The 27,959-nt window shown below is 43.9% G+C and overlaps 1 protein-coding gene across 1 annotated transcript in view; it reads left to right on the top strand.

Annotated features, from left to right (window-relative positions):
* The first annotated feature begins 13,514 nt into the window (after positions 1 to 13,514).
* efnb1 (ephrin-B1) overlaps positions 13,515 to 27,959 on the top strand; it is a 65,231-nt gene continuing 50,786 nt past the window's right edge. The window contains exon 1 of the mRNA XM_088431714.1: positions 13,515 to 14,453. Coding sequence (XP_088287840.1) covers positions 14,338 to 14,453 — 116 coding nt within the window. The 5' untranslated portion in view covers positions 13,515 to 14,337. The remainder of the gene's footprint in view (positions 14,454 to 27,959) is intronic.

Raw genomic sequence — 27,959 nt, 5'->3', positions numbered from 1 at the left:
CATACATGCTAATCACTACTCAACCATACTACCTAGTTAAAAACTGTGTGTAATCATTTGCCCTATGTCCTCTTTTTATAGCGGTCCGGCAGTTTCAATATGCAGTTTCGAGGTTATGAACAGTGTGCAATAAACTAATTGGCACTGCAACATAAGGAGTGCATTGTCACATGCAACAGAAAGGCACACTCGCTCACTTGCCTTGTTGTTTTTCCATCTGAGTATTAGTCAGTCCGTGACACACACATTGTTTTGTGTGTCTGTGAAATCTGGTCCATGAATGTAAGATGTGCTTTCTTTGTAAGAATGTTATTTATGATAATATGCCCCAAAATAATTTATTTGTTGATCCAACAACTTGTGATTGTGGATAACATGCTAGCTAATGTTAGCATGTTATATAGTGCTGCCTTGTATGCGTTTAGCTAGTTAGCATTTTCGTTTGTGCCAGGTATTTCCCTTTGGCATATGTTAGCACATGTAAATGTTTTGCATTGATAAGAACTCATTTGCATCTATTTAACGCCCCCTTACTGCATTTTTTATTTTCAGTGAAAGGTTTAGTGACTAACCTACCTGCTTTTTCTCCCGTCACCTCCCTTAAAGGAGAGTACATTTATCAAGCCAAAATTTTCAGCATTTTTGTGTGCTTTTTTTCCCCCTGATCTACTCGGGAAAACATTTGGGAAAATCATAAATGTGAAACCCGTTCTATCAATTCCGATCCTCAAATCTTTGCGTGTGTTCATAGAATTTGGCCACTCAACACAGAGCAATCGGTTGAATAGTTTGTACATTGGGTTTCACAAGTCATTCATCACCACAATAAAAATGACAAGAAGAATTTACAATCACAATCAAGCTATCAAATATTCTGCCAGTTAGCCTCGACTCTCCGCTTCCTTCTCCTGTGTTGGCTGCTGCTATTTTCTTCCTTTTGTGTTCCAGCAGTCTGGATGCCCTGTGTTAGTCTTGGTATTACAACAGATTGGTTCGGAGGGGGGACTCCCAATTTTCTGTGGCGAGATCTTTGTGTGTGGTGCGCTGTCTTGGTTATCTCGAGCACACCGCAGCCTGTAAGAGCAGTAGGAACACACTTGGCGATAGTGTCCTCATCATGTGTGTGGTCTCTCACATTGAAAAAAACCAACCGTTCAAACGAGTATGTGTCACCCTGCATGTAAGGGCACATCAACCGCAAGCGGTTTCCATTTCTACAGCTTCTTTCACAGCTATCTCGGCTGCAACAAAGCAGTCAAATATGCGTTGAGCAAATAAAGTGAGGGAATGTGTTTTAGATCAGGGGAAGGAAGCACTGTTAATGTGACAGTAAAATGAGTAAAGGATCAATGGCCTACCGTGACGAGGAGCAGCTTTCATAAGACAGGCCAGGACAGGTTGAAGATAATAAATTAGAGCGCCGTGGGAACTTCCGAACGGTGCGCCGTTGCTTTGCTGTGCTCTGACTCACAGGCGTCAACGCGGCTAAAGGTGCGCACGAGTGATAGGACTATTGACCTTAGATGACACGAGCAGCAGGATTAGCGCCAAGGCCCGAGATGGTCCAAGTGTGTGGAGGGAATCTGTCATCAGCAGAGCTGCAGGTGGTCCAAAGGTCCAAACAGGCCATTCAGACCCGCCGGGCGAGAAAACAAGAGCGCCGTTAAGCGGGGACTAGATGGATATTTACCCTGGAATCGGATTCTCTACAGCTTCTCACCCCGCGCCATATTATTGTTGTTGAGCCACTTTGTCTCGTCCCACTGGGCCTGAGCGTGAGCGTGAGGATTATAATGGCTTCTCATGCAGAAAGAAGAACCGCTATTGTCATTTTACAATCCAAATCATGCATACGATGTGGGTGTACGAATGTGTGCGCGCGCGCCGCGTGAGACCTTACTTCCCTCTTCCTTAATCCCTCAAAGCTTATTCAAAGGTGACCCGCGGATGACTGAATGCGTTGCTGGGCCAAGCCGCTCGGCTAAATCATGAGTCTCACTAAAGTTTGGATGAGTGTCTTATAAGGAGTGATGAGACAGGACCCATAAAGATGATGAAGAGCTCAGAGTGTCACTAAGCCCCTGCCAGGAAACCCCAGTGATTAACGAGTGCCGGGACACCTCCACTAATAAGACTCCTCTCTTTAATTGGCTCTATAGGTGTGTGTGTAATGGCCCAGGGTGCAGATGTGTGCTAATGCAAAGTCTTTGTGTGTGTGTGTACGGGGGCAGCATGCACGTGCAGTGATTAGGTTTTCACTTGTGTGTGACTACGCGCCGGCGATGAGGTGGGCTTGCCTCATTAGAACGAGAGCACTTCAATGGCTGGGCCAATATGGGCGCGTTCAATCTATTCCTAACTATTGCATGCGCTAGTAGACGGGGGGTAGATGATGCAAGAGAGCTGCCGCACCTCATTTGACGCTGATATGATGATGATTATAAATCCAAGGGAGAGGACAGATGTTGAGGTACTTTAAAGGTTCAGGCAAGCAGGTAGAAGTGCGCCGCAGCGAAAGAGGAAGGGGCGGGGTCAATTTCGCCAAAGACAAGACGAGAGAGTGCAGGCACAGTAAAGGGAGAGCTGGTCCTTGTTAGCACACAATTCATCAGTCTTGTGGGGTCAGAGTGCACGCAGCCCTAAGGGGGCACTGCGTGACCCCTCACCTTTCACCCGTGACCCTGATCCCAGCACCTGGAGCTGAGGTATTTCCTCATAACATTTACTCGCAACATTTTGTTTCAAAAAACACATTCGTGACCTGAGGGCATTTTTGGGGCTCGTGTTCGCTTTGAACTGGCGAGTAACATTCTACAGTCTCGTACGAGGACTTCGCAGTGGGTACTGGTTTCCGCTTGGAAACTGGGTGGGCATGGACAGGAGGGAGGTAAAGGTAAAGCGGCAGGAGGACTGGGGGTGTGATAAAGAGGTCACAATGAAAGATGGAGCTAGTGAGCTTGTGTGGAGCGTGAGCATAATAAACATCCTCCTAAAATAGTTTGCAGACTCGTTCATCGCTCACCTGTGTCGTTTCTGTCACGTGTGAGAAATGTGGCGTTTGATCACAGAGCGGGACACCGCTAACCTCGCAAAATGGGTCGACAATTTGACACAACATCAAGTAAAACAAGTCTTTTACTTTGAGTTCATTTGTGTAAAGCACAGGTGTCAAACTCAAGGCTTGTGGGCCAGATCCGGCCCGCCTCATCGTTTTACGTGGCCCGCGAAATGCTGATTTGACATCAGGTTTCTGGCTAAAATACTAAACTTTCAAGTGTCTTCAGCTTTTAAAAATTGGGGGGGGGGGGGTTCGATTTTGAACAGTTTTTACCAGCCTCTGATTTCAAAATTAGCTGTATGTGACAAAAACACTTAAAATCTGACAGAAACTTTAACTACAATGTAGCAATGGAAAAAATGAGTTTGACACCCCTGGAAAGCAATACTTACTTTTCAGGAGTCAGATGTTAATATCTTGCCTGTAATGAATTTCATAACCAAAATATTTTTCATGCCCATTTATTACATTTAAAAACACATTTTTAACATTGACTAAAAACGCCATCCCAAGGATCGAGAACGATAGAATTTAGCATATATTTCAGCACGCTTAAATTAGCCTCTTTTATGGGATGATCTGTCACATGCAGCGAGGCAGCCATCATTCCGCCCCGCATAACGCTGAGCCAGTTCTGGCTTCTGCTTTCATTAGGATGACAATCGCTGGGCTGCATCTCGCTGGTGCTTCCCTTCTGGCGAATGGCCGTCTCCTCTTCCACCTCACTTGGCGGCAAGTGTTACATTGGCCGGCTGCTTTCTTCTACTCTATTTGCCGAGCCAGAGCAAAAAAAAAAAAAAGTGAGTTTTTACAAATCTTCTGTGCACACCCTACTTGTCTAAACATGTTTTTTTTTTTTTCTCATAACAGTCATTTCGTCACTGGCTGTTGCCTGAAAATGACATCACGAGTTGCTCAGGTAATAAACAATCATGGCTCATCTGTTTTGTGAGTTAGGTTAAGTAACTTTAGTATGATTGCTTGGAACATGAGGTCATTAACCTTGATGTCATTTTCAGCCGACAGCATGTTTAGACTCATGGGTGTGCGTAGAACATATTTATTGAATATAAAACCTTTGGGTTGACTTCCTCTTTTACCGTTTCACTACAGATTCTTTTTATGATGGGGGTACTTATGGCATGTTTATGACTCTAGGATACTTGCAAAATTAGTTAAAAATTCATAAGAATCATAATATAAACGTGCCAGAGAAGTGAAAATGATCACCACATGCCTACAATACATAGTAATCAGTGTAATCTATAAAACGACACATATACAGCACATATTATCAATACATTTCCGCACTACTAGATGGTTAATTGAGGAGAAACTACCTTGTTGACAGTGGGCCCAGCACTGGCTTGTTGTGTATAAAAAAGTTGGAAAATGCCACTAGAATCTGTAAATATGTGTGTCATGAACCGCTGGGATGCCATTTCATGTTATTGCTGCTATTCCTTTACCCACTGCCAGTTTTTCAAAAGCCGTGGGATGCATTGTCCCAACGGGAGTGAAAGGGTTAAAAACAATCAACACAGGCACAATTGTTCACCAAACAATCAAATAGATGTAATAGCTCACACCCATTTGATCAGTCCTGGAAATGGCATTGTTGCGGCATCTGTTCTGCTGCGTGTCCTCAGTTACTACCTCAGAAGAGTACCTGAGGGAATTGCATGAACATTGGAGGGTGTCCCAGTCCCTCTGTCATCACACATCTGATTTTGCTGTTTTTTTTTTTTTTTTTTTAGTAACTGCAGAAGGATCTCAGATAAAAATAGATGGATGCAGGATCCTAAACATTTTGACTCCGATATTAGTCTTTCCAACAGCTGACAAGCACCAGTCCAAACACGTTATTCTGATTGTTTTGATGCCAACCATTTTTTGAAAACAAAAAAAACCTGCCTGGCAATTTTGCACATTCTGATTGATTGTAAAAAAACAAGCAAACAGAAAAACACATTTTTATTCATCTTACCTGCTTTCTGAGTTTGTTAGTGGAACGTTAACAAGCTGAGCTTTGATTGGTCATTAGGCTGCCATGAGATGCTGCAATCAAGTCATTTTCAGTCGACAGCAAGCTGCGATAGTGGCCGCCGCTTGGGATGGATAACAGGCGCGTTTTAAAATCTTTCTTCCCTTGTTATTTTTCAACATAGACGTATTTGTCATTCGTTTTGACAAATTAACACATTTGATGTTTTCATTGAAACAAGAACTTGTTTTCCTCTAATCTTAGCCTCCTGTATAAACATTTCCGATGCTCCAAAACTCCATTGTTTTTCAGCAAATAGACAAAACAGACGTTTTTTTTTTCCATTTTCAGATTTATGCATGATAAAAGTAGTCCCAGAGAGAAACCTTTTGGTAGAGTTCACAGATTCTCTTCCAGAAAAACCGTCAACCAAGGCTGTTAATCTTTTCTTTCATTCTCATCCTCATTTCCTTCTTTCACCTTTTGCTGCTTTAGTCAGTTGAGAAAAAACAGATTTGAATGTGTTCTTTACTGCTGATTGACAGATGTCAATATAAATGAGCCAAAGTGCTCCAAGCTAATAAGACAAGCAGGGACACACCCTTGCACATCCCTCTGCCTATTTTTTTTTTTTTTTTTGCTGCCTCCTCTTGTTTCCGGTGCCCCTCCCTCCTTTATTTATGCCTGCAGAGCCACTTTGTTGTGCTTTTAGAGTCTGGGTTTGTAGTTGGAGCAGATGCAGAAGCTGATATTCCCAGATCCTGCAGCAAGCAGAGATAAGAGCAGATTTATGCCAGAGTGAAGGAGCATGGGAGTAATTGCTAATGCTTTGATGGTGAGACCGAGTGTGCTTGTGTACCCTCAGCTGCTTACAAACAAGGACACCTTTAGATTTACAAGTTTAAACTACCTTTATTTTTGTCTCCAGCGCTAGGAGGCAATTGTGAGTTCATAGCTCCAAACTACTACTTCTGAAATAATAGGTCTTCTGTCTCTATTTAAAGTACATTAAGTATAGTTAGGAAAAAAATATTCCGTGTAATCAGTCAGCTAGTTGCTTAATTAATTGATCAAGGGATGGGTATGATCCAAAATCTTGTGAGAAGCCTACAGAGAAAAGTGGCTGTTGGAACTGGAGGGAAACTTTACACTCTTAAATGTTGTCTTTTATCCTTTTTCTTATATGTGTCCAGTGTAAAAATAAGTTAAGTCTCGCGTAATACTTAAAATTAGAGTATAATTTCAACCGGCAGGTGTTTTCGTTAAAACGTTATTTGCTTCCGAGGCCATAGCGTTCGCTCACATGCACGATGACCTTCTCGTGGAGCGAGGGCTGACCAAGCCGAAGAGAGAGTCCATCTGTTAAACCGAGCCAGGAGAGCTGGCCACAAAGGAAGGAAAAACAAAAACTTAGGCTTCTTCCTTAGGCTTAATAACACATCAGCGACCGCAAATGCGCACATAGACAGGAACACAAAACCTTAAATACAGGCATACAATGCCACGTTGTTTACAAAACACCAAGGTGTTGTTTGGATTTTTTTTTTACTTCGTGTCATGTGACTTCCTGTAGCGATGGCCTGGCATGGTCACATGACTGGTGTAAATGTGAAAAACATACACTCAGATACATTTTCAAAAATAGGTAACTATGTAAAGAAATATTTACTGGTGTTTAAATGAACGCTCAGACTCAAGACAACAGTTTTTTATACAAACAATACAAAATCTATTCTTCATGATATGTTGCCCTGAAGAATACAATTACAACGCTTGAATTTAATTTATCTTCTGCACTTCCCCTTTCTTCCGTCCTGCAACGTTGCATTGTTACACCAATGTTTGACATTAGACAATAATTGAATAACTTTATCTTTTCTCTTTCTGGTACTCCTCAAGCAAATATGTACATTGGCAGTGTTTTTCTTCACGTCTCGCCATTTACAGCGCGCGGGCACTGCATTGAGGAATGTTTATGGCCATTGTATTTATAGCCGCACTGAAAACTCATGACATCATCGGAGTGGCGATAACATATCTTATGATAAGGTTATCTTGGTGGGGATTTTCTGTGGCTCAAGTACAAGTGTATTTTCCCAGAAGCAGATGATGGCTGCTGGAAAGATTTTAAAAAGGCACAATGATAAGATTTGAACAAATATATGTTTTTACACAGCCCCCGTATTACAGCTCGGCGTACAATTAATATGATCAAAGCTGCTGCGGGCCCCTACGCTGCACCTGTCAGCGTAAAATAGAACTCCGATAAGGCTACTTTATTCGGTCCTCAGATTAGAGGTGGAGTACAATGGCACTTGAATTCGGTTAAGCAGCGAAGTGAGATGAATCATGTGCTCCTGAGTGATGATGTCACCGAGGACGTGTCGGTGACACCGGGCAGCAACAATGACATGTTAATCCCATGAGCTTTGGAGCTCGACCTGACTCTTGACTGGTGCAAGTGGACCCATACTGGACACACACACACACACACTTGCAGAGTCTCACATTTGCACGCGCGCACACACGTACGCAGATCACACAAATCTTATCTTCCCTCTTTTGGCTTGGCCCTCACCCTTGAGTCTTCCTGTTTATTCCTGCAGCCACTGGTGGAGTCGAGCTGAAAGAGGAAACATTTTGAAGTGGAGAAGGTGAAGATAAGTGGAGGTTCATCAGAAGCCCACGCTAGATGGAATAATTAGATGACTCACACCGCAAGATCTTAAAATATGAGCCAAAATCAGTAAAGAGACTCGGATCTCGATGTGAAATCCCTCTATGTCATTTAGCGGCAATCATGCCTTCAGCACGTTAGCTCTGTGGGCTCTTTTTTTCTCCTGGTCCTGCCTAAGAGAGCCAGCGCTCAGTTCAGAGGGTGGGATGTGAAGAGGAGGGGAAAAGGGAGGGGTGGGGGTGGGGGGGCGAATGAGTCAGATCCTCCGTTCCAATTATTTCTGCATCCTGCAATGCGCCCTTAAAAGCATAACCGCCTCATGACTAAGAAAAGTACACATCCTCAAAATAAGGCACACTTTGAAATGTTTTTTTTTTCCCTCCAGAAAAATGCAGCCGCTTGAACATAACATGAGAATCACACACACAAACACAAGACACTTAAACGGGAGCTTGTTGACCATCACGCAGCCGAGGGACCGGGATGAGGGTGGGGGGAGGGGGGCGGCGGCCTCGGAGAGGTCGCTTTGAAGTTTCTATTCAGGTCTTTGTCCCATTCAGGCTGCTGGCAGTAGACATCTCCACTAGAAGCCGGCCCCTCCCATCGTCACACCGTCCCTCCGCACACACACACCCTCTCACACTCTCGAAAAGAATGGCGGACATGTCTGCAGGTCCTGTCCATCACGCAGAGCGTAATTAGCGTGGATTCAAATGCACCCCTTTTGTAGCCTTCTCACTCCCCCCTCTTTCTCTCACCCCCAACCTCCACTCACTTCACTCTCCTTCACCAGCTCCCAACCTCTTGCTTTCGCCCCTACCAAGCTCACCCCCTTTTCTCACTTTTGTTGCCTTCTTTTCTTGGCAGGGAGCGAGGCACCTCTTCAGACGTTTTCTTCTCACTGCCCTCGGCCCCCTTCAATCCCCCTCTCCTGTGGGCGCTCTCCCACCCGTTTTGGCGCTGAGTGTGACCTAATGTTTGACAGACAAGTAGCCCTGGAGAAAAGATGCATCTATCAGAAGCTTGTAATTCTATTAGAATGGACAGAACATCCCGCAGGCAAGCGTTCGGCATATACTCTCCATCAATTTAGCTCTTCCCTAAGCCCTCCAAGCCACAGACCTACAAAATGCACTTTACGCTAACAAATAATCAGCCAGTTAATAAAAAGTGTGTCCGTGCGAACGCGTGCCTTATAACTGCCACTTTTCCTCCATTGGATTTGTGATGTTCGGCTTCAAAGGACTATTTCTCTTCTTGAAGTCTCGTCTGGGCTCTTTAACGAAGCCGTAACGGCGGGAGCCGTGGTGAGTTAAGATTAAAGGATCAGAGCCATCCCCTAATTAGGATCGCTATCAAGAGCTGTTGTATGTTTATATGTAGACAAAAACGGTTACACCGAAAACATCTATTGTCTGAGCTTGCTATCGCATCTGATTAGTGATATGACGGAGTAGGGAGCGAGAGAGGAAAGGGGAGCGATGCTTCCATCTCCTGCCGGGACGTTCCAGAGAACATATGTTTATCACAGATGATTATTTGTCTGTAATCAGCACTTCACCGTCAGCCGCGAGATGATGGATGGAAAAGATGGAGAAGGAAGTGAGCGACGGAGCGAGAAGGAAGATGTCTGGACGGCAATCAAGCGCTGCACAAACAGGAAATGTACGTCTGCGGATGGGCCGGCTGTTTTGTTTGGCCTCGCCGCCGTCGCAGTCGAATCAAAGCGGAATGAAACAACTGGTACGACGGCGCCCGAAATAGCCCGTTTACATTAGCGGAGTTTTCCCACTGTTTCGATGGCTGCTTGTTTGGAGAAAATCCGCGTTGTTTATGGTCGCGTGTATCCGCCACTTTAACAGAGAACACTTAACTGCGTGAGACAGATGGCAAATGTGTGTGTAAGTGAGCGCTTTTAAGGATGTGTTGTCTCAGTGGTTAATGGCTGTTCGATATTGATTATGGCTGGAACGTCGCAGTCACATGTTCCCCGTCCTCCCCCCGGATAACGAGGGTTAACCACTTGACCCCGTGCGCGCCGAGGGGCTCGGCTCATACCTGCAGCCGCGCCGCCCGATAAAAGGCCCGGCTCGCGTCGAGGCTACGGCTCGGCGCGCCTCGAGCTCGGCCCGTAGATCACGACGGTGTCACCGAGCCACACCGGGGGGAAATGTGCCAGACTTCATTAAGGGCAGATTAAAAGCAAGCGAAGGCTACTTAAAGCGTGATTTATTTTCACTTTGAGGTTGCCGGCCTGACTGCCGGCTGCCTTATCCAGGAATGATGTCATGGTTTCTGTGTTTGTTTAGCGCAAAGATCAGATTGGACAGGGACTATGTCCTTGGTAGCAGGGTTCATCTTGGGGGGAAACAAAAGGAAGCTGCATTTCATTTCATTTGATTTGTGTTGTTTAATTGTTCTTAGAATAACGGAAACACATTTTCAACACATTAACACACTATTAAAAATTGCGTCCCGTTGTTGTGGCAGCTTCTAAGTTAATTCTGGCTATTAATAGACGCACTAATCACCGCCAAGTGTACACATTAACATGATGACCTCATTACAGGGAAATGCCACCATTTCTTAGACGACTGTCTCTTCTCTGTGTGTGTGTGTGTGTGTGTGTGTGGGCCATGATGAGGGACCTGAAAGTATCATTCAACACTTCTTTTTCCTTATAAGCACATCATTCTCCGTTAAGCCGTTGTGTTTTTCTGTAGATCTTTCACATTCTTTCCTTAATCCCCAAGAAATAGATACAACGACGTGTTGTTCTTGTTTCAGTGCCACTCGTCATGGTAAACGCCGCTGGTTCAACATTCATTTTGATTGCTTCCCACAGCAAATCTTGGTGTAATATTGTCCTTGGCAATTGGAGTGCTTCTGATCCCAGGCTACGGCTTGATCATAGTAGTGCAAGATGTTGACTATTAACGCCTTGGAGTCCCATTCCTATTGGACTGTTAGCACTGGCTGTGGTAGACCTCAAGCTCTTCTACGCAGCCTGCCTTCTGCAAGATCAGGTGTCAATCTGAGGCTCTGTGCGTGCAGAGGTATCAGGTTAAGCCCAAATGTCTAAGTCTTCCAGAGCCTGTTTTAGTTCCCAAGGTATTCGGATAATGTCACTTTTTATTTTTACTTCATTAAAAAACAAACAGGATCTGTTTTTTTCTGCATTTTTGAAGTACAGTGGGAGTATGTTAAGGGCGGGAATGGACAACTGGAAGCCCATGGTGCGCATGTAGCCCCCACCCACAATCTAAGTGGCCCTCAATTTTTTTTCTGAAAATAATTTTTTAAAAAAATCTCAGCTTGCAGTTATTTTGTGTACTTGGGCAAATGATCTTTTCTGTGTGCATTCCAAAAGTAAATGTATGAAGATTAGACCTGTGTGATACTTACGGTTTTGGTATTGAGCGATACAGAGTAAATACTGGTGCCAGTATAGCCGATACTGATACCAATTACTTTTAGGTTCATAAAATATTATGGTACTTTAAATGACCTGTACGATGAATAACTTTTTTTCAAATTGAACTTACTTGTTGGGTTCATGATCATGCCTTATTAACTCTTTGGTATCAACGTGATGCAGATATTGACTGTATATTTGTCAATAAGAACAGACAAATGCTCATATTTAATTTGTATGTTCGTATAATTTGAGCTACAAGTGTGCAGAAAAGTCATTCACTAACTTTGAGGCAGTAGGAAAATAAACTTCACTGATATATATATAGTTGTTCTGAATTGCTTTCGTCTAGGGGTCAGCAAGTCCCATCCTCACACCTATCCTGCGTTTTTTGAATGTTTCCAATCTCCAACACACCCTATTTATATGATCAACTCTGGCTTTGATCCTGATAATTTGAAACAGGTGCGTCAGCGAAGGGTTACACCAAAAACATGCTGGAAAGTCACTCTCTAATTGGCTGTCATTCCATTTCATATTGCAGTCATGGAATGCGCGGCCCATGTGGAACCTCATGTACATGAAGGGTTTGGCCATCACTAAAATTAGGCATGTTTTCATTTACTGGCCTGACTTTTTTTTTTTTTTTTTTTTACAAATCGGGAAGGAATAACTGTGATTATAAATCAAAAATATGCTTTTAACTACATCAAGTAATGAGGCATTTGTTGACTTTAATTAAACCCCCCCTCCTCCCAAAAAAATACCTTTTATCTGTATGTCCAACTGTGCATATGCTCTTTAGAGAGGAAAGTAAAACTTTAGTAAAATTAGGTTAAGTAAAACCATTTATTTTAAACATTATGTTCTACGCACTGTGGAACATAAATGAGCAACAAAATCCAATCGCTTTCATTCATCTTATGGTCCATTTTGCCACTTGCTGACGATGAGCTTGCCAAAGTATCAAGAGATGAGCTGTGATTGCTGATTTTGCATCTTAATTTGTATTTCACAAACGCAATGTTGTTTAAACTGTTTAGTGTTGGCGCATAGAACGTATTTAGTAACACATTTTGACTAGACTTCCACTTTAAAACTTTAATTTATAAATATATAAAAAATAATTACCAAAGTTTTTATCTTGTTGCGTTTACAAAAATGTCATTTGTATATGCATGGAAAAAAAGTAATTGGTTGTTCCTTAACAACCAATTTAACACTTCGTGCGGTGGAATACTCCCGTTGTCACAAATAAATGCAAAAACACAATGTTCTTGACCTTGAAGGGGGTATAAAATATTTTGAAAGCACACTGTTGCGCAATATGTTTTTGCAAATTTTACCGTGGGAGCACACCGGGTGTGCCACAAAAAGTTGTTATCTCTAATTGTTTTGTGAACGATTATTCACAACAAACGGTTTATGGTTGTACTATGCCAGCGATGTGCAATGACAAGCAGAGCAATTAAATCCTCTTCCATTAAATGGTAAATATATTTGACTATGTTCACTTTTATTACTTTTTTTGTTGTCTTTGATGTGAGATCTCAAATGTACGGTAATTCATGCCAAGTTTGGGGAACGCTGCTCAACAGCTGCATACTCGCCTCACATTCCTCTTTACGCTGACAGCCGTTAGGGGGCAGCATTGGTTGCCCAAACCTGGTCAAAAACGAGTAGAAATTCTCTCCCAGCGCCTTCCAAACTAAACACACACACAGCGCACTCACAAAGGGGGCACAGACATGGACATGATCAATTATGTGTCAAGCATTTCTTCCTCAGTGAATGAATGGCCTGCAACGACTATAGGCTACCGGCCCGCCATTGTCTCTAAACACTGGAGGATAAGTTCTCATGCAGTTCATTATCCAGAAAGGGGACAACTCGAAAGAGATCCAAAGAGGCCATTAATCACCATTCCCTTCAAAGAGGAGAAGGGCCGGACGAGAATAACTGCCACTGTAATCCTAGACAGTCGCTTCGAAACATTTGAAACACTCCAAGTGATACAGATTTAGACGTTTTGTTTACATTGAAATGATAGTCTTTCAGTTAGATTTATTCCAGCGTCAACACTGGAGATATGTTTATGTGCGAGTGTTAAAGGGCTATTCCGGCAACTTTGAATTTACAGCCCCGGGTTTAAAGTCCATCAGGCCGCCGTGCAGTTCGCTGCGGTTTGGCGATGACGACAAGTCAAAGCAAAGTCCGTTTGAATTTGGGTCGACGTGGTGGCGTGGGTATTGGGGGTGTGGAGCCGAACCCAATAAAAACTGGTTCGCCGCGCCCCCTCAACACACGAATGCCATCGATTCCTGCTTGCGAGTTGGGACGAAGCGATGCGATTGGCTGATATGCGCGCGATGGGCGGTCCCCAAAGCCCAGATCGCTTCAGCTCGGGTTACAGTCAGGCAGGAGCCGCCGGAGTGAATGCGATTTGGACGCGGCCGAAGAAATCCACCGGCATGCAAGGAAGCGGCCGGATTGCGGTTCAATGAGCGATCTGACTCCACCTTGCTAGTTTCTTTTGTCCACCCGCAAAGGCGCATACACGCGTGATTTTTCCTTTCTTTTCTTTCTTCATTTTCTCTTTGCGCCAAGGAGCGTGTCCGAGTGAGGGCAGATACCCGGCGGGACCGCACGCCGAGCAGCCCCCGGAGATCGGAGGGGTCTTCTCAATTGAAACTCACTTCATTTCCATTAAGAATAGCCGAGAGTGAAAGAGCGCCCTGGAATGTCTCGGAGCTTTTGGACCCCCAACCGGACTTGTGACTGATGGATGGATGTGGAGGCAGCGACAGGTACCAGTAGACAGACGGAGAGCGAGATTTGACAAAGCTGTCTGACTGTGCGCCTCCATCATTTAAAAGCTGCCGTTTCCTCAAGTTTGCTTCTATTGAACGGAAGGTCGCCGCGCGCGCGTCAGCCCACGGGCCATCTAGGACACTTGTCATCCACCAAAAGCGTGGGTTCAGTCAAGGACGCTGGGCCCGGACTAGAACTCACCAAATTGGCTACAAGGACATGAATGTGATCGCGAGCTCACATGCTCCCGACTGACCGACGCTCACCTTCCCACCGGCCCACACTCTCATAAAGGCTGTCCGACTCCGCGCTGCCGCGCTGCCGCGCTGGGCTTTCTGCCCCAAACCTTCTCGGCTCCCACTGCGAGTGTGTGTGTGTGAACATTTATCAGCATGGCAGTACCGGCTGGTTGGAACTATTATCTCTGGATCTTTATCTTGACGTGTAGAACGGTGCTACTTTCCGCCAAATCGCTGGAGACCATCATTTGGAGCTCGCAAAATCCCAAGTAAGTCTCATTTCATTTCTTTTTTCACTCGTTGGCTGCGTGCGAAATGGAGGACTCGTTAGAAAACTTGCCAGGGTGCAGTCTTGGTTTAAATGTTCTGTAAAATTAATGTGGCAATTATTCACAGACAAATCAAAATGTCGTTATTTCGCGTTGATTAATTTCAACCACCGGCTACACTCTTACACACTATAAACAATACCTCAATACAGGCGCCATGATAAATGGTTCATTATAACAAATTGCAACAAGGACCTTTATACGCCACATTAAGGACTTTTCTGCTCTAATCAGGACTATGCGGGAGTTTGAACTATTTTCCATTCATTTCCTCTCATTTTTCCTAATTATTTTAATCGACAGGATCTAGATTATAAGTAATGCCCCAAACACACAACTTGATCCAGGTGTTCTGAACGTTGTCTCCCCGGAGGTCAGCTTTGGACCCTTCCGACCCTGACCCACGGAAATGTGTAGATAGCAAGGGAGTAAGTGTTTGAAACGCTTGGGAGCTGAATTGCACTTGGATCCGGCTCCATGTTCTGTTCACCAAATCGGGGAAATCACATCTCACATGCAAGCTGCTGGGAGAAAGATCCTATTATTTTCATCAAAACACAGCAGTGTGAGCCCAGACTGCTTATAATAAAATACATTCTGGTAGCAATTATCACCCACTCAGACTCAACTCCTGTGTTTGCGTGGTGTTGAATCTCACACGCCTTATGGGAATTTTTTTGACAAAAGAAACAAAAAAACAAAAATAGCCTCGGTGTGCTTGAAGCTGGAGAGCTGACCTTCAGCTGCAAGAGAGGCCAGAATTGATTTATCCCCTAAATGTCACATGTCATAGGAGCTTGTTGTGCAGCCGGTGGGCAGGAATATAGTTGTGTTCATTGGTGTATTTATATTTGTACAGAATGTATACAGAATGCGCGTGAGGTCAGAAGCGGACCCTAAAGGCCATCCGATGACCCGTTTGCTTTGATTTGCCCATGGCTTCAGAAGCAATACTCGTCAAAGAGTAAAGTCGAACTCATTTAAACAACCTCACCAAGCTCTAGACAAATAAAAAACAGTGTGACATTTATTACATTTATTGATTTATTGTTGATGTCACCTGAAGGGAATTTCTTTAAATGTTGCCACGCCGCTTCAGGGAGTCGAAGATTATTCCTCCATCTGGTTCTCCCCTCTGCTTCGCGTCAATTCCCCATGCTGACCGAATATTTCATAAAGTTCACAGTGGAACAATAAGGCGCTCTGCAAAGTGTCCCCCCCCCCAACACACAATCTAATTATCCTGCTGCTGTGTGCTTTGAAAACAATAGACAATTATCTTGCCGTTTGCAGGCTCGGCAATAACAACAGACAAACCTGTTTTTCTTCTGAAACATATCCGTCAGCAGCACAGTCTGACTTCCAATAAAAAAGGAATACTTGTACGGCAATCAGCATTGTTTGTTTTTTTAAATAAATCCATCTGTGTCAGGGCCTATAACACTCCGCTGTGATAACACAGCCATGTACAATAGAGTACACTATCAGGTGACTTATCTCGATTTATGATGTCTTACTTTCTGTTCCCAGTTTGGGGAGACCTGCTGTCTTGGCTAATAAATTAATGCAGCCCTTAACTTACACTGTACCACATAGACACCAAATATAACAATACCAGCACCTCCCCACAGGCCATGAGTTATGAGCCTAAGTATAGGAAAGCAGGAGGGCTGGCCCTGTTATTTTTATTTAGGTGTGCGTCTGCGTTTATGTTCATGTCGCCGCTGGTGCCCCATTAGTTATGGATTTTAATGTGTTAGAACTCTGGCGCCTGTCTTATCAATAACTGAAGTCTACTTAATTGATTTTACTCCAAAGTGTTTGAACAGCAAAGATACATCATGATAAAAGTGCAGTGGGAAAGAGTCAAACAAACTTTTACTTCAGGGTACGGATGGTAATCCATTAACTGATCATTAAAGATTCTGTCGATTCAATACAAGTGTCTGTTATTTAACCTTAAAGCAATTAAGGCAAAAATAAAGTGCGCTGGTTGGTCCGAACCAGCAGGGGCGCTGTTGTTACAATGTCAACTATGGCGGTAGAAAAAAGAGCTGCTGGATGTCAGCTATGAAAAGTTGAGACAGATGCACGCAGTTCACAACGTTCGGAGATCTCTTACGATCTCTTACGATCCCACTGAAAACAACAATCAATTGTGAAAAACATTTTGCGGCGAATGAATCATTTTTCTCTTTCGTTGCTAATGTAGGACATTTCGTAACATGGCCATCCATTGTTCAAGAAAGATGTTTGATATTTAATGGGATACTGAACTTATTCAACCATTTTCAACATAATCAATTTAATATTTTGTTTATAATAAATGTGACAGTTGAATTACTTTTCACATGCAAATAATAGACTTCATTTTCTTTCTCCACTTGCTGTCCATTGAAATTGACCTCAGGTGCTCAAGATTAAGGTAACGACCAATCATGGCTCAGGCTTGTAAATGTCACATGAGCAAACCCAGAAAGCAGGTGAGCGGTGGTTTCCTGACCCTTGAGCACTTGTGATTTCATTTTTCAGTTGACAACAAATGGAAAATTTTAATGATAAAAGTACCCATTTTAAATGAAAAAATAATTTCGTTTTCAAATCATTTATTGACAAAATATTAACTTTTTACTGGTTGGATAAGATTACTATCTCTTTAACGTAGGACATTTTGTAAAATGGCTGTCCTTACTTCAGGAGAGACAGTTGACATTTAAACCGGGTCAAAGTGGAGGAGAAGCCGTGCAAAAAGACGGCTGGATGCTTCGTCTTAAAAAAAAAAAAAAAAAAAAGACTGTAACATTTGATCAGAGCAAATCGGATTAGCTCTCATTTAGCTGAGTGGGATTACTCCAGAAAATGTCACTTTGTTATGACTGAGCACGTCCTGTTGGTATTGCTCAAAAAACCCGTTCGACAAAACACACATACACACACACACGAATGGTGCGGGGATGCCAATTTAATGATAATTTGACAAGGTTGCTCTGAAAGGCTCCTGCGCGTCCTCTACTCCAAGCCTCCCTAGCTAATATTTACCTCATGACCCGCAGTCATGGCGGCCTGTTTGCCGCAACTCGGGAGGCAAACAGCACGCCGGGAGAGGCTGGGAAACATTCTTGTACACCTCTGAAATAATAAAGCAACACGACGACTGCGGGCTGGCCAACCGTCTGCTGCACTGATGTTGAACTCGCATTTTGCTGAGGCTTGGAAACACATTTGTTTCTGGCCTCTGACTTGTATTTGAAGGCCACAAAATAAATAAAAAAAAAAAAGTAGCATAAGAGAGGTTTTTGTGCTGAGAAAGGTCAACACCAGCCTCTCTTGCTGTGACTCTTCCCCGGCAAAGTTGCAGTCTATTGACCCGAGCTGGCCGGCTCACTTTAACAGTTGACTGCTTTGGTTTAGAGCACGCTTTAATGCTTCGCTAAATTTCGGGACAAATGTGCAATTGATTAGCACTAGTCTTTAACATCTTATTAAGGGAGGAAATAGTTTTTTGATAGCAGCTGTTGCAAGTTCCAATTAAAACAGGATGATAAATTTGCTATTTCAAGTTCTGGGTTTTGTTTCCTAATTAGCATGACAAGGTAAAAGGGAAAATGTTTTTACGATGTGCAATTACTTCTTAAAGAACCTACTGCCTTTTTTTCTTTTTTTTTCAATCAATCTCACTCATTGAAGCGCAACGTTTAAAGCCGCGCTTGGGAATTTTTGACTCGGGCTCTTCAATATTCAAATGTTACTGTGTGCCGGTATTCCAAAAGGAGGTTTTAAACAACTCTTGCTCGCTTAAGCCGAAACCGCCGCAACCTGTTGAGCGAGAAGCAGAAACGGCAACAGGATTTGGTTGGTTGCGTGAAGCGCTCGCTCCCCTCTGCTGCTCGCCGCTGCGCGGGTCATCGCTGAGAGGGTCAGAGGCCCGCTTGCCCCCTTTATCCCTGCGATATGCACCTTAGTGCCCCCTTCGCTCTTTAGACTCTGATTGTGTTTCCCTCTGATAGAGATCTTATTACATGCAGAGAGGACTTAGAGCCTGAGTCCAATTCCGAGAGCCGGAGAGCGCCTCCAACCAATAAGAAGTACTTTTTGCAAAGCAACTGGAGCACGCTGCTGTAAAGGCACCCCGTGTCTCAGAAGGACGACAGCTGCATTGGCTTTTATGTACGCGCGCTTCTGTGTCGACATGTCTGTTGTTTCAGGGCCGTCGAGCGACACACACACACCTGGGCTTAGAAAAGGAGTAGCGGCTCCTTGGGATATTTCGGGAAAAAAATGTTTTCTTTTCCCTCATGGTTTCAATCCAGATGGAGTCACTTTATCCGCTGGCGGTTTGGCTGCCGCATCACTGAAAACCGATCATACTGATTTTCTGTGCTATTGATGAATCGTTTTTGTTTATTCAAGCAGTCGCACGTTCCCAAACTCGACCCGGCTCTGTTCTGTGGAATGAGTTGCATTTGCAACTCCTTTGAGATTGTTTTCCCCCGCTTATCCGTTGCGCATACTCCATGTGTTCCCGCCCGGTCAACGTGACATGAGCTACAGTTGGTTTTCTTTGAAGACATATTATAGGACTGATTCACAAATGGAGCAACTGCTGAATGCAATAAATGACTCAGAAAGAGAGGTCTCTGCCGGCATGATTCATTGCATATAAATTACTCCATGGACAGAACATTAATTGAAATGATCAGGAGCCAATATTCAAGCTTTCAGTACTTTATTCTCCCCCTCAAACACACAAAAATGGTTATGCAGTAGTCTAGGTTACACTGTTTGTCTTGATCATGTGGCGCGTGCAGTACGCTGCGATCCGGCTCATATGGAGTGTGCATTTAGAAATATACGACAGTCCCTACAGTGTGTTTAAAAACATTTGGGTGTGAGACAAATGTATGACGAATACAGTCGGAATATTAGCACAATTCTAGGGAAATGTTCACCAATTAAATTATAAAGAATTAAAACATAAGATTATCAATATCATCAAATAAATACTTCTGTTTATTTTTAGTGAGTTTGTAGAATAACACCTGTAGTTGTCTATTGTAAAATAGCATCCTCATTCTCGTTATCAGTTTGGTGCAAATTTTTGGTGGTGTTGAATTTAAAGTGAGACGTTTTAAACTTTACCTTAATACCACCAAAAAACATGACAATTTAGAGTTCCCCGGTGACCATTCTAGAAACGCCAAGTGCTTATACTGGAGCACTTCTGGGTTAACTGTTGAATTTTGCACATAAAACTACACCTCAACTCTTTACAATCCAGCACATTATTGAGAAGGTATAATTACCATAAAAAACTGCCAATTTGATTTAACTGCTCTGTGAGGACCACTTGGAACGACCCGAGTCAGTACAATTTCTGCTACTGTGCGAGTTCCTTCGCTCGCTAAAAAACATAAAGGCTGCATGTGAAAGGGGCAAGTGTAAGCTTATGGCGGGCAGCAAACGAGTGCTTGAGAATGTCGCCGCGCCATTGTTCTTTGTTCAGCCACAGTGGAACATTAAGGAAGTGTGAGGAGTGTGCCCGTGCGGCCCTGCGAAAGTGTCGAGGAAGAGTGCGGAGCGGCTCAACAGTGGCCGCCTCACGGGCTGTTAGCGAGCGGCCTTCGTTAGACAGAAGCAACGAGTGGGAGGAAGTTCCCATCGGCCCCGGGAAAATCTTCCCCGACTACCATTCCTTCTCGTCCGCCGGTGCGCTCGGGCCCAATTAATTGAAAAGATGGTGCTGCGCAGAGTTACAGGAAGTTGGGAGAAAGTTGAATGCGCAAAGTGGGCCTTTGTTTGCCATTTTAGTTCTTTTACAGCAGAGCAGATGAAAATGAAAGGGATTAAGCGGCAGAGGAAAGGAAGCTAATATGGAGCGTTGAAACACAGCCCTGGGCTCAACCACACATCCTTTCAGACCGGCGTACAGCTCCCAGATTACTTCCATGTGTCAGCGCGAGGTGGAAGGCGAGGGAATAAAGAAGCAGGGGGACACGGGGAGAGAAGTTGAGCGATTGAAAAGCCAGCAGCTTTGGATTGCTGGAGATCAGCGCCGCTGTTGGACAGTGGAACGGATCTGTGTGACAGCCATCTCTAAAACCATTACCCTCGCGGCTCCCGCCGGAGAACTCGTAACCTCCTCATTCGGGCTGACTTCATCCACTCTCGGGGCGCCCCCGCTGCGCGGCCCAGACAGACCTCATCACAAGCCGGCCCCAACGGCGGGGCCGGGCGAGCGGGAACCTTTACGGCCAGCTGGACCGCACGCCCTATAGGACGTCATGTGACTTGGCGTTGGCATGCAGGCGGGGACGGATGAGTTTTTCCCTCGGTTTGTGTACCGCAAAAACCTTTGTGGGACCGCTGGTATTCGCTGTGCTTGGACTTGGGGGAAGGGGAACTACAGCGTCCAGCAAGGAAGCGTTGGAAGAACAATTTGTTTTCTGAAACCTTAACTTACATGGCCCTTCTCAGAAAAAAAAAGTATCGCTGTCATGGGAAAGTGATTTTCCAACGTTTGGAAACATTGCAGTTAATTTTCGAGTCGAGGAAGTCTATGTTGAATCTGTTGCTATATGCCTGATTTGAAGGTTTTGAAGAAAGAGTTGTCCCAGGCGCACATGAAGGAAAAGAGAAAATAATGACAAATTTAAAAACCAAAAGTACAGTGTTATACTGGCAAGTCAGTGGAAAAAGTTACTCATTTTTCTTGAACTCGAATCTAACACTTGAGAATATGATGCTATCTACAACAGGTTTCAGTATTATTAGGATATATCCGTAATTTAAAAAAAAAAAATCACATTTACATGTACCAAAAGCACTGCAACACAATTGGTTTAAATACATGTACATGAAACTGACATTTGGTTTTTCCTGTTTATGGAATTATTTATGTAATATTTTAGATTGATTCAATTTGAAACTGTTATCGTCACCAACCAAAATGAATTTCAGTGAAATGCAAAAAAAAAAAAAAGCACACTGATATAGTGTGTTAAACTAAAGCAATGTACCATAAAGTATTTTTCAGTTTTTTTTGGCCCAACTCTCTTTTTACCCAAGGTCAACAAAGGCACAATTATTGGGTGGCACTCAAGATAATCCAGACAATTATCTCGTGGTGTGGGTGTGTTTATTTTTTTTTCCTTTCCCACGCCTCACCGATATGTTATGAAAACAGGTGGGGTGCTCAATAGCAAATCTTCAACGTTTGTCATTAAAAATATGCTGTGTGTGTGTGGGCAAATGCAATAAAGTCCAAAGCACAGACTGATTGATTGCGATGCAAAATGGAATGCGGCAAGTGACGTGAAGCTTGCACTGTTGCTGCACTCTTAAAAACAACTGTGTCAAAAATAACTCAAATGAATCAAGAATAGACTGACCAAACTTTTTTGCTTGAAATTAATCACTTAAAAAGTTGGGTTGACACAATTTATGTTATTGTTTTATCCAACTTCCCAGTCTAAAAAAAGTTTATTAAAAATACACTCTGCGTCAAATATGACTGACACAAGTCCTTGGGTAAAGTAAATAATAAGTTATGTCGGTTCCCTTTTGACCCAATTTAGGTTATTTTTTCTCCAAACTTTTTAAGCTACAGAAAAGGATATTCATTTTACGTGCATTTTTTTTTGTCTTGTAAAATATACCAGTTTTATTAGGCGTCTGAGTGTAGTGTATTTGGTGAATGCAGACTTACCCTCCATGACACACAAAAAAAATTAAATAAAAAAAACCCCATCACTATTATATATTTGTGACAGTCAGTACAATATATACACAATATAAACTCAACATTACACCTGCATTATTCTCTGAGGTGTCATTTGGATAAGTGAGGCAAATGCAAGGAAACTGTACGTACTGCACGTTGCAGTCTGGTTCCAAACAGCTGCCAACGAAAACCACACTAATGAATTTATGGTTAAGTGAATGGCACCAAATTAGCATCTTTGTAAAGACGGAGTATTCGATGCAGCTGTTGAGTTGGATGCCAACGATACAGTACGATGTAATGTACGGAACCCTTCTCAATACTTGTGCTCTGTTGAATAGAAAGAAAAGTAATTAGCGCCAAAGTACTTCGACTTCAGATATGACAGTAAGTGCGGGAAGACCGAATGAATCATGGCCGCGCCAAACAAGCTCGGAACATCTCATCAATGATCATCATGGAGCTCTTTGTTCACTGTTATGAGTACACTAATGGAGTGACAGTGTAATTGAATGGAGTGGTAAGATAATAGAATGATAGAATGATAAAGTAATGGAATCGCATGGTATAGGAGCCCGCTTTTCCCACGAGATCCCCCGGTAAAGTGTGTCAGCGCGGCAGATGGGTGGTCTGTGATAGCCCCCGTGTCTCCCCAGCACACAAGCCCATGTTAATTATAAAGCATCGTAATCCATCTACGCCATACAGAGGCAGAACGTGGAGACCATTAGTAGGTGCATGGAAATGACACAGTGTATAATCCGGAGAACTTTGCCACCATTAGGCTCCCTGGGACCCCAGCAAAAAAATAAATAAAAAAATAAAAAAGGCGTTCGTCCGGTAATTGAATTCGTACCCTTTCCCTTCCTCTAAGCTCACACTCTTGTGCGTGTGACTAGAAATGTTTCCCGATTTTATAGTTGATTTGATATTTGTCCTTCTCCTCCGCCATGCCCATTGGCAGCAGCCCCAACAGCCTTTGAGTTAGTGTGTGTGCGCGTCCGTTAACTCCCGCTGCCAAGTCTTGGCTCAGTCTTTTCTAAGCAAACTCCCAGCGTGAAGCCGCTCCCCGTTGTGTTAGTGAGGAGCTGGAAGAAAAGGCCCATGGGACTCCCGCCGCTCCCAGGCCCGGGCCCGGCCCCTTTACCCGCGTGGGCCGGTCCTGGGATTTGCTGCGCGGCGGGGCCTTGTGTGGCAGCTGTGACTGACGCTTCAATCGGTGCTCCCCGGGACACCGCGGCGCAGGGCCGCATTCCCTTTCACACCTCGGAAACGGCAGAGAAAGACAATTACACACATATTCGCCGACCTCCTCCTCACGGTCTCCCCGCGAGCAAGCGTCTGTGAAGTGCGTCCGTTTAACCAGATCTATGAGAACCATCTCTCAAGTTCCTCACGTTTTGCAAATACGAGCTCGCAAATCTTGTTTAGCTGTTCGGGCCGCCTGTCTGCAATGTCATTAAAGTCATTCTTGTTTACTTTAGCCCTTGAATTGTGCCCTCCTTAAGTAAACGCTAAAACTCGGCTATTTCCTTTGAATGTCCCGGGATATTTAGAAAATGTAAGTAATGGAAAAACATTTGAGCTTTAAAGTGGAGTTAATGCTATCATGTATGGATTGTCAGTAAATCGAGTTTGTCTCTGGCCTGTTGGAGCAGGGACTCGCGAGCCAGCAGGATTTAAGTCTCCTAATTGAATTATTTTGATTGCGGACTTGATTGATGGAGTCAGATGTGGAGGGTTTTCTGTGAGTTTTCTCCCACTAATTCGTCTTCCAATACAAGCCATACCAGACAGATACAATAGGAACCTGCTATCAATCACCACGACAACCCGGAGCATTTTGTTTATAGAGAGCGGGGCCAGCCACGAGGTCTGAGTTCTCCAAGCCTTCCAGACAACGAAAAACCAACAATGACATCAGATTGCTGAGCACTCTAAAATCTAATCTTCACATAATGCCATGCTAAACCCCACAGAGACCTACGGCGGGAAAATGTTTTTTTTTTTTTTTTTTCCCCTTCCCCAAATGCCCCTGTGCTGTGTTTCCTTTCATGGCCTTTAGCGCTCTGTGCGTGTGTGAGAGAGTGTGTGTGTCCTTGCATGTCGGGAGGCGCGATGAAGAATTCAAGAGTGAATGGAGATGTCACTGTCAGACACCAGCTTCCTCGTGAATCCCCTCCAGAATGACCATATTGGCAGCTGTGTGTGTTGAGTGAGAGAGCATGTCAGGGGTCTGATGCCCCCCACCCCCCCTCCACGCCAAGTTCTTACGGCGGTGATTGCTACGCAGTGGGGCACACGTCTATATTTCATCCTATTCATATGAGGGGAGGCTGCTTCATCTCTTGCACATGTGCTTCCCATTAGATGCGTGTTTATTCTCCCCCATGATGTGCACGGCCATGGAAGCCTCTCGTCGCTCCTATATAGGAAATGGTAGAGAAGGCCTGCTGAAGCAAACGCAATATCCACAATCTCTGCACCCGCCGAGGATTTACGTTCAAAGTTTTTACTCGGACTTGACTGATTCAGCTGTGATAGTAATGCACGCTTTGATATCAAATCGTTGTCCTATTATGTGCTGCTCTCCCTGAAGTCTGGTCTTTTCCTACACTGAAAACTTTTGACTACTTTTAAGTGTTGTGCTCATCTGTCTCCCACTGTGAAACATGACAGGCCGTACCGCCACATCACTCCCCTGCTCTCCTTCTCTGTCTCCGAGATGAAAGCGTTTCTCTGCAGATGGTCCCTTCATGCACGCTGGGCCTGGCCCGTCTTGCTGCTTTTTCAAACTCCCTTTGCTGCACTTTCTCATTTATTTATATACGCCCGATTGTTGCACCTCCTGCATGTCAAGAATTTTTGCGTGTGTTAAGAACTTTTTGGAAATCTTTATAACTGTGCATGTATCGGTTGTCGGGGCTATGAAAATTAGACCAATCTGGGCACCCAGGCGCCCTACATTTTCAGTGGTGCACACGAAAAAAAATTAAAAGAGAGGTTTCACTCATGCAACCAGTCTTAGCCTCTTTTCCTAAAATGTAAGCATTTTTTAAGTCCAGTTTTAGTATACTTACATGTTTAATTTGTCTCCCATATTTCATTTTATTGTGTAACATTTCATCGCTCTATATTCATGAATATAAAAATAATATGCTCTTAAAAGTGTATTTATTCAATTTGAGATGCTCTCTTGTGATATCGGCAGTATTAAAAACATAAATGATATCATTGATCATAATAGTTTTTGAGAAATCAGTTCTAAAAATGTGTTATTGGGATAGCCTTAGGTGACAACCAGTAGATAAACAATGAAAATAGCTGTGGATGATAAGATCATAAGCGTTAGCTGTCTTGTGCAATTGTGAATCAATGAAAAAGCTCACTGTGGTATTTTACAGTAGTAAGTAGTAAAATTTGCACTTATCCATCCATCCATCCATTTTCTATAGCCGCTTATCCTCACAAGGGTCCCAGGCTCGCTGGCACCTATCCCAGCTGGCTTTGGGCAGTAGGTTTGATCAAATTCCAAAACACAAAGAAAAGGTCAGCGAAATATCTTATAATGCTTGGTGAAAAATTAACTACATTATTTAGTTTGAATTTAATCTCTCTTTCGATTCTCTGATAATTGGCTCAACCAGACTATCCCTAGTCTCGAGCCCTGATTTTAAAGGAGCCCCGGCGCTTCCTGGAGATTCTCATATCCTGCCATTTCCCTGCTCTGGATTCTCAGAGACGGCCCACATGTGGCCATCAAATAACTTACTCGCGCGCCCTTTGCACAATGAAATGGCAACAGGAAGGCGAATGATTTCGCTTCTATTGGAGGGACCGCAGCAGTCGCTTCAAAGCTGCATATCTGTCTGAGGCTTTAAGCGGCCTTCCTTCTGCATTAGACGTGCGTCCAGTGATGAGCCTTTGAAGAGAGAGAGCTTTCCTGGCGGCAGTATTGTGCCGCACGGGTGTCGGGGTTCGACCTCTTTGACCTCTCTTGGCTCCACCAAGAGTCAACTTGTTGACCTGCAAGCCACTATGTGTCAACGGAACAGCTGCCAAGTCACATTTGGATGTTCTGGCGTACCAGCACCGTAGCTGAAGGTGGCGCGGATGCGAGCGCTCGCTCAGGAGTCAGCTGCGGTTGGCTTGCGGAGATTAACATTGGAGCGCAAGCTACAGATGGCGGTAATAACGATCAGATAGCCCTTGTAATGGAGACGGCCCAGTTTGTAATGGCTTCCTAAAACAACACATGGAGCGTCTTTACGAGGCCACAATCCGCCCGACTATGGTAGCGCAAAGCGAATGGTGCGAACGCGAATAGCGTCATGTCAAACAAGCTATTTATTAACACATACCCGCGTTTCATTTTAATACCGACAGCCTGCATCTTGCCTGCTGAGTGTTATCAGACTAGAGCAGTCAGGCCATCAACCCCCTTTCGCATTCACTGTTAATGAGCCTAATGATGTGTGTCTGTGTGATTGCATCAGTCAATATGGTGTTCAATAAGGCCTCCAGAAGCCTACTGACAACTTATGTATGTCTGCTGGGATAAGATCTCTCATCTGAGGGAGGCAAGAAAGATCAACTATAATTTGTCTGGCATTGGGTAGGACATGTGTAACTGTCTTTTACTATCACGAGTAGAGAGTAAACAGAAAATAGACCTGTCAGTCAAGTTGGCTGATAAGAAGCTTCTTTTAAGACACACAAGGCGACTGTGTATTAAAACAGCGTCCTAGTTAGAACACAGCTTGACTATCTCTCATATGCAGATTTAGCTTCTTGTTTCATGTAGTTTGAGGAATGAATCCTTTTTTAATGTATTATTGGGCTTTTGTTTTTAATCGTGTTGTGAAGGTTACTTGAAAGTATGGCGTTTGGTTTTTTCCTTGGGCTTTATTAGCCACGCACTTAAAGATCTTACCACACGCTTCCTTTGTTTGTATAGTTTGCTCTCGTGTCCAAAATAGGTCCATCGCACGATAAAATATAGCGAGCAAATACCCCTGCGAGTGTGATAAAAGCCGCTTCTATTATAAAGCGCGCAGCATTTGATTGATCTGTCCCACGGTCTTGATCCCTGGGCTCGGCTGATTAAACCTATCCATCAGCTTCTCTTATCAGCGTACTCACAGATCGACCGCAGGACACTGAACTAAACCCCTCGTATTGTTGTTACACAGAAAAAGTCAAAGGCTAAGGACGGGGAAGGGAGAGGTTTTCCAGAACTCTTCTCTTCAAGGCCAGAACGAAGCAAAAAAAAAAAAAAAAGTCATTACATTGTTTTCAAGAAATGGCCTCTGTTAAAAGGCGTTTAGATAAGTATCTGTCATGGGTGGCACATTCACGTGCACACTTAGCTGCCGCACATATTGGAATAACCTTTCAGAAGAGGCTGAACAGCAACACTGCGCATTGTGACAAGAGTGTTTCCCCTCTAGAGGGATTTCAGAAAGTAATGTTTCCTGTCCACAGTGTCAGCTCGCCACGAGTGATGTGACCCTGCACCTGCTCACCACTCACACACACATCACACAGATAATAACGTCCCTTTCGCTGACGGGCTGTCACTCACAGGCGCGCGCACGCACGCACGCACGCAGGTATTTGCTCGAAAATGAGGGCAGACAGTCGGTGTTATGAATCATGGGAATGATTTGCAAGTCAAATAGCTCGTTTCGTAAGACGCGCCGGTTATTTTCTGAAATAAATTTGAA

This window comes from Hippichthys cyanospilos, chromosome 13 (genome assembly GCF_059441005.1).
Source record: "Hippichthys cyanospilos isolate Australia breed blue-spotted pipefish chromosome 13, RoL_Hcya_1.0, whole genome shotgun sequence".
In the NCBI taxonomy this organism is placed as follows: domain Eukaryota; kingdom Metazoa; phylum Chordata; class Actinopteri; order Syngnathiformes; family Syngnathidae; genus Hippichthys; species Hippichthys cyanospilos.
Note: the sequence above shows the minus strand (reverse complement) of the source record. Positions and strands in the feature narration are given on the sequence as shown.